At 31.0% G+C, this 7,370-nt stretch overlaps 1 protein-coding gene across 2 annotated transcripts; it reads right to left on the minus strand.

Annotated features, from left to right (window-relative positions):
* Positions 1–3,304: 3,304 nt before the first annotated feature.
* On the minus strand, positions 3,305–6,678 carry LOC110917262. Of its 2 annotated transcripts, none has more exons than XM_022161849.2 (4): positions 6,342–6,678; positions 5,662–5,767; positions 4,492–4,744; positions 3,305–3,655 (listed from the first exon to the last, which is right to left on the minus strand). In XM_022161849.2, the coding sequence occupies exons 1-4, from the start codon at positions 6,423–6,425 to the stop codon at positions 3,574–3,576; spliced, it is 525 nt and encodes a 174-aa protein (XP_022017541.1). In that variant the 5' UTR covers positions 6,426–6,678; the 3' UTR covers positions 3,305–3,573. The 2 variants fall into 2 exon arrangements, with proteins under 2 accessions (XP_022017541.1, XP_022017542.1); XM_022161850.2 differs by having other exon boundaries at positions 5,671–5,767; positions 6,342–6,676.
* Between the last annotated feature and the right edge of the window lie 692 nt (positions 6,679–7,370).

Raw genomic sequence — 7,370 nt, forward strand, 5'->3', positions numbered from 1 at the left:
GATTTGAAAACAATTTAGATACAATTGTTATTGATCTAAACTAAGGATGATAATGGTTCGGGTTTGAGATGGGTTTAAGTAACCCATAGCCATTTATATAGGCTTGTCCCATACCTAGGCTAATAAGGGCCGGGTATTCGTCATGCCCATGGATTTCGGGTATAACTATTAGTTTATAAAAAATATCTGTTGGATATACACGACCCAAAACCCGTATGACAACGAAATCAAATGTTTCCTAAAAAAATGGTTCAACAGTATACACTATTTAGAAACAACTTTTATGTAAATGTTTCTAGTTTTCTAGAGTTAAATATTTATACAAATGTTTCAAGTTTTGAAATTCGTTGGTGGAAATTGTGGGGCTTAAGAATACAAACTCAAAAAAAGAAAAAAAAAATTATGTTAGGTATATAATAGGGTAGTCGGGTTGGGCAAACATGCATATTATCAAAACCCATACTCGTAATCTGTCCCATATCCATGAAAAAATTCAAAAGTAATCTCATACCCGATTAACCAACCCTACACCCGTTCCAGATGTTTCGGGTTTGAATTTCATTGTCATTCCTAATCTAAACCCAATAGATAATTAATACTAATAATAATATTAGTAATTCGACTTTTACCAATATTTACTTATAATGATCTCCTCCTTCCATCCCTTACATCGACCATACCACCCTTTAATGTTGTAACTTAATCAAGATCGGCCAATTTACAATAACAAATTCCAAAAATCTACATAACTCTTGATTTTTTTAACCTGAGGACAAAATTAGCTGAAACATGACATGGTTAAACAAGATCGCTTTCCTAAATTACTTACACAAACAAAGCATACTAATCTACAAAACAAGTTGTTTGTTAGACTAAATGTGAAAAAAAACCATTTATTTAAAGTCAATGGGACAAGAACACTGTGGATGCAACAACTAATTGAAAAAAGGTATTTTTAGAAGGAGATGTGTGTAAAACTTGAGACCACCCTAGCTAGATTGGTAGGGGTTATGAAAGTGACATTCTGATAATGGCGAAGGGGTGCACTCTCTGTGTAATAGAACCGACCTAATCATTGACTTATAGTGAGTGGGCTTCACCTTTTGTTGGTTTGGTACTACAACTCTAGAGATTTAGCAACAATCGTCAAGCACATTGGCGTGCAAAAGAAGCCCTTTTTTAAACTCAATTTGACAAGAATATTGTGGACGTGACAACTAATATAAAAAGGGTTACTTTAGAAAGTTGAATATGAGAAAGTTAAGTCCCTCTTTGATTGGTAAGGGTTAATAAAGTGACGGTTCACAAACACATTGGCTTTATAAAGTTACCTAGAAATCATGCATCATGTTTAAGCTATTTGGGTTCAAATATCTGCTTTATTGCCATGTGAATGTGCTTGGATAGATTAGCACACAAAGGACACAAATTCATCTTTTTTTTGGAATGTCTTGCACTATTCGCAACTTCTATCATATTTTAGAGCATAATGACTTTATCATATATTAAATAAAGCTTTACTTTTTTGTCATTGGATAAAAGGATTACCAAAACTCTAATATCATAATAGAATATTTTAGAGCATAATGACTTTATCTTATATTAAATACTTCTCAAGTTATTCTACAAAAACTCCTAATTGTAAGAAGTGTAAGAAAAATTTATAGAGTGACAAGTGTTCAATAACCTAAAATTAAACTCACTACATCACCACCCAAAACCTAAACACCCACCCCCACCACCACCCAAAAACCTAAACCCTCCCCCACCCCCCAAAAACCTAAAAAAAAATCTAAAAAAAAAACTAAACACCCACCACCACCCAAAAGTCATGGGGGAGGGGTGGGGGTTTAGGTTTTTGGTGGTGGTGGATGTTTAAGTTTTTTTTTATTCTTTTTTTTTTGTATGTAGTGGGTTTTTTTAAGGAGTTTTTGTATTCTTCTTACAATTAGGATTATTTGTATTTGATCCTAATCCATTAAATAAAGCTTTATTTTTTGTCACCGGATAAAAGGATTACCAAAACTTTGATATCGATAATAGAATATTATTGTGCTAAGATCATACTCCGTAACATCTTATCCCTTAAGTTTAGGAGAAACTTACGATTAAGATAAAATGGTAAAGAATGAGTTTGGTGCTAGTACGCATCCCAACACATAATTTTACACTTTGATGCAACCTTTATTCAAAACGATACATTTTTATGCATAAAATGACAAGAATTTTCCATACGGTTTTTACATTAAGCAATTTTTTACCTTACACAAACAAAAAGTTATCGTTACAAAACCCTACTACCCATGCTAAAGCGTACGAGTATAAACACATTCGTAAGATACGTTTAAGAAGTTTAATAACCTACCAGCTACCACGTTAAAATCATTATCTTACCGTTACATAATTAATTCTCTTTCTAGGTATCAGGATATTGCAAAATATTTGGAAAATAACTAATAAAGATGGATGCCACTAGTTCTCACAACCAGAAAACTCGAACTTGGAGTAGAAAATTAGTCTAGTTGTAAAAATACAACCAACATGTTTATATGGTCTCTTGTTACACTAGATCAATGTATATTTACGTTAGGGATTAACGTAATTAAGGATTACTTAGTTTTATATAAGATTTTTCACAAGAGTTGGAGAAATGTAGTATACTTTCAAACAAAATAAAAACACGTACACACCAAGTTCTAGCAACTAGAACATGCATACATTGTTGAAGTAAATTTCAGCTCCGTGCAGTGGAGGATCTTAGTTGGGGCCCACCCCTTGTTTTTCTATTTAGAAGTGTAAATTTTGCTGAACATTTTCGAAAATTTTATAGGTATTGAGTCCACCTTCCCCCCCTTGATATTTTTCTTTAAATCTTTCGATCCCTTATTTAAAAGTTGAAGATCCGTCACTGGCTTTGTGGTTATGTCCGACAATACAAGCTGTTTCTTACTATTAGTACCCTAGGAGACATAACGAGTTCTCACAAATAGACGGGATATCTGTTTTTTAAGGGAGCCATGTCCAACAAGAGTCTTAGCGTCTCTTCCTCTTCCCCCTTCTTTGTATTTCAATCATTTCTATTGTAAAGCACTTAGTTAATTCCTTTCAATTTTATTCATTTTCCATTCACATTGTAACTTTGTTTCTAAATTCTAAAAGCTATCCCTTTGCATAATCATTAAGCTTTATTGTCCTATAAGTATCCTTCTACTCTTCTTAAATCATTGACACAATTTATTATTATATACAATATAGGAGTCTAAATTGATCACCTTAAAATTTAAAACTCATATGGAAGAAGAAAGAGAGCCACAAACTATACTGCATACTCATAAAGCATAAACGGATGTACACAAAGGTTGGAGGAACAGAAAATATTGCAATTTCTGGCCACAAATTAAAGGTATTCTAACCATGTATTTTTTTACTCAATCTCTTCCATACTTTTAATAAGATTCTTCCAACATCTTATTCATAGTGCCCTTTAACCTTTTTCTATAAACAAAGGTAGCCGAGAGATGAAAAAGCAAAAAACAGCCAGCACTCATACACACTACTAATGGTCTGTTAGATTTAGGCGTGCGAGTTGTCATCTTCAGTGTATCTTGACATGGAGAGTGTTAGGCATATCAGCAGGACGGTTCCCATACTTGACCTGTCAAATTCATATACAAAAACATGTGAAAAAAATGTTTGTATATATAACAATCACAGAAATATATCCTTCTACTTTAGTGCGCGATGTAGAAAATTACATATGTTTATTACAGAAAGAGATGTTCACACTTTGAATTTATCATACAAAACTAATCAATTCTACACCTTTATTGTCACCTACGCTTTATAAAGAGAAATAAGCTGAAGGTTGAGGTCCATATTTAAGGATTCTCCAACTTTCAAGGTTTAACTACGTGTAATCTTCAGGTTTTGATAACAAGAACAAAGAATCGGTGTACTTATATGTAAAATGGTTTTCTTTTCACTAAAATTCACTTATATGGCATTGAGTGCCTTTTAGAAATAATATATAAAAAACGTGTTGTGATACTAAGAAAAAAAAATATTTATTTTTCCGTTAAGAGTCTAGATTTTAAATCCGCTTTAAAGCATTTACATTGGAGTCTCTATTCTATACAATATAGAGAAAACAACAAAAACACTACTACATTGGAATGATGGAATCTATGTAATCGAGAAAAATATATAGAAAGTAAAGTATATCTCTATATTTAGAGGTTCATATTTAACCCTTTATATTTTTATTGTTAGTGTGTAGTGTGTAGGAAAGAGAAAAAATAATAAAATAAATGTTCGTAAGTAAGAAATAGAGAGTTGGATGTCAGATATTTTTGAAAAATTAACAAAATTTAGAAAAATATGTGTTTTTATATAGATAGAGACTCCAATTGTAAAAAAAAAGTGACTAATTGTAATTATTGTTTGGAAATATAATAAAAATAACTATGTAGAAGGAGCTAATTTTGTAATTACAAGGTGGCAAAGAACATGAGGAGTCTTCTAGGGTTGATTATGGATGATTGCTTGAAACTTCTTGATCTTTTCCAAGAAACACTGCTTTTGGTTGGTGTCCCAGGCGTTTTGGTTGTGGCGGCCGCGGTGGTGGTCGGGTTGGTGCCACTGGTCATGATTGTAATTTGATGGTGGACTTGTGGACTGTTGGTGTGGTCGGTGGTCTGATCCAGCAGCATCAGCTTTTCTGGCATGGCTCCCGCCATTAAAGAAGCTGGCCATTGCAAAATTATAAAAAAAGTTGCATATAGAACAAAAAGTAACGACGTTCTTTTATCTCCACTACAATATTATATCCATACATATATATATATTATATCGTAATAAATTTAACTGTTACAATCATAGTTGTTTGTAAAGACGCATATAATTAATCTTTTTATGAGTTAGTTATAACAAACACTTAAATCAATGTAAACCTTATTTAAAAAGTAAACAATATGACATATTCATTACGAGTCATCTCATGTTAATATAAATTTATTTTTCTTCAAAATAAACTTCTAAACATGTAATAAGATTATTACTCACTTTTTGTAGTTTTAAAACCGATATTTACATTGTGCTCATGCGCCAATGATCTCTAGATCAAGTGGTGGAGAGCTTGCTTTTCTCTTGAGAGATGCAAGTTTGACTCCCACTTGGTGCAGAGTGAGGCACTGGTGGGCAATGATAGGAGACCCAAGGAAACCTAGGTTGGATTCTTGAGCCAAACGGGTTTTACCGGTAATTTCACCGTCGTGCCTACGGGCGGGTGGGTTACCGGGTTTTCCCCGGAATTGGTGGTAGACTCGGGTTACTCTCGGAGTACTCCGTTTGTCCAGTGGGTGCCCCGAGAGTACTCGGGATTGAGTTTGTTGGCCGTTCAAAAAAATAAAACATTGTGCTCATGCATTTTGGCGTATTAATTATAGATTTCCTTTCAAATATGAAATAGATTCTTATTGATTTATCAGTTTTTCTATCAGTTGTCAAATTAAATACATTATTAATTGCCAAACAAAATTTTCCTTTTAGTTTTGGGATGTGACTAATGATAGCCAAATTGCTAGTCAATATTTACATGTGACTGGTATAATTATTGACAAAGCAAAAAAAATTCAATTAAATAGCGACAATAAGAAGATATACTTGGAGAACCTTTATTTAAATGGATAGCATCTCCGTCATCCATTACACATTTCGAATTCATCTTCTTATCAGTCTCCTTTTGCGACTCTTTTCTTGATGGACTCCTCTGCAAAATATCCAAAATAATAATAATAATAATAATAATAATAATAATAATAATAATAATAATAATAATAATAATAATAATAATAATAATAATAATAAGTAAATTAATTTGCAAAGACTTTTGACCAACGTGTTTTCTACTTTCAAAATTGAGTTTAATGTTATTTTAATACATATTTTTTTGTTATGAAATTTGTGGCAGTGGTTTTGAAATATTTTAAATATATGCAAACTATATTATACTTGTAGATGTTAATCAAGGACTTTGAATATTGGGGACATTGAAAATATTCATCTTTATGGTGTTTGTGATCTTGATAGTTGATAGTCAAGTATTTGGTTGTTTGTTTGTTATGTTAGGTTTTCTCAGTTTAAAGAAAATATTATTTCAAGTAAAAAATATTAAAGTCCTCATCCAACTTATTATCAAAATAATTAACTTTGAATTTTGGAAGAAATACCTACTTTAATTGCAAAAGCAGCAAAGGTCAAATAATGATGACTTAAAACCAACTCCTTCCAACAATTTTGGCAAAAAAACACAAATTTTATTATTCTTAGAAAATTAAACTTACAATAATTCTTGAACTTAGGGTGAGATCTTTGTTGCTGAGATGAGAGAAAGGTTCCATATCAACTGTGAAGCTATCACCTTTCATATTCAAAATCTTGAATTTCTTGATAATTCTCTTTGCATGAATTTAACTTAAATTTGCAGAATCAAGAATCCCAGAAGCTCATGAGTTCACCAAGTAATTAAAAAGAAACAAACAGAAAATATATGTGATGCAAGGAATCGATGATGACGAATATGAATGATGAAAAGGGAATTTTAGGAAGATATGAAAGTGTAGGTGGTGAGAGAAAGGTGAAATAGAATGATCATAGAATACAAGGTTTTTATATATAGTGAAAGAGCAGAAGGTCCAACAAGTTATGATGATGATGGTTGGTTTGAGTGGTTTTGATTTTTTTTAAATAGATTTATTTCTAGGGTCGGTTCTATTTTTATGGAGAAAATAACAAGAAAATCTTGACCTTTTCTATATGTATATACTAGGTTAGAATGTCGTGTATTACACAGGTTAAATAAATGTAATTTTATATATTAATAATAAAAAAATATATCTTTATGAACCTCATATATTCTACGGATTAAATAAATATAATTTTATATATCAAATAATAAAAAAAATTATATTACACAGATTAAATAAATATAATTCTGTATACAAAATACTAAAATCGTCGTATCTTTAAAAAACCCGTGTATAATCAGGTTGAATAAATCTACCAAATAATAAAAAAAATTACATCCTTAAAAACCTCTTATATTACACATGTTGAAAAGATCTAATAAAGAGTTATATCTTTAAAAACCATATGTATTACATAGATTAAATAAATGTAATTTTGTATATTAAATACTAAAAACGTCGTATTTTAAAAAAACCCATGTATAGTCAGTCGGGTTGAAAAATCTACCAAATAATAAAAAAATTATATATCCTTAAAAAACCTCGTGTATTACACGTGTTGAATAAATCTAATTTTACATAGAAAATGATAAAAAAATTATATCTTTAAAAACTTCGTGTATTACA

Source organism: Helianthus annuus, chromosome 16, assembly GCF_002127325.2.
Source record: "Helianthus annuus cultivar XRQ/B chromosome 16, HanXRQr2.0-SUNRISE, whole genome shotgun sequence".
NCBI classification, from domain to species: Eukaryota; Viridiplantae; Streptophyta; class Magnoliopsida; order Asterales; family Asteraceae; genus Helianthus; species Helianthus annuus.

Bases quoted from the DNA above. Each gene is read 5' to 3' on its own strand.
- LOC110917262 (XM_022161849.2), bottom strand. From the start codon at position 6,425: ATGAAAGGTGATAGCTTCACAGTTGATATGGAACCTTTCTCTCATCTC. The intron at 4,745-5,661 runs GTATATCTTCTT...TGCAATGGCCAG, and splicing joins TTTAAATAAAGGTTCTCCAA to CTTCTTTAATGGCGGGAGCC. The intron at 3,656-4,491 runs GTAATTACAAAA...TGAATTTGACAG, and splicing joins CTCATGTTCTTTGCCACCTT to GTCAAGTATGGGAACCGTCC.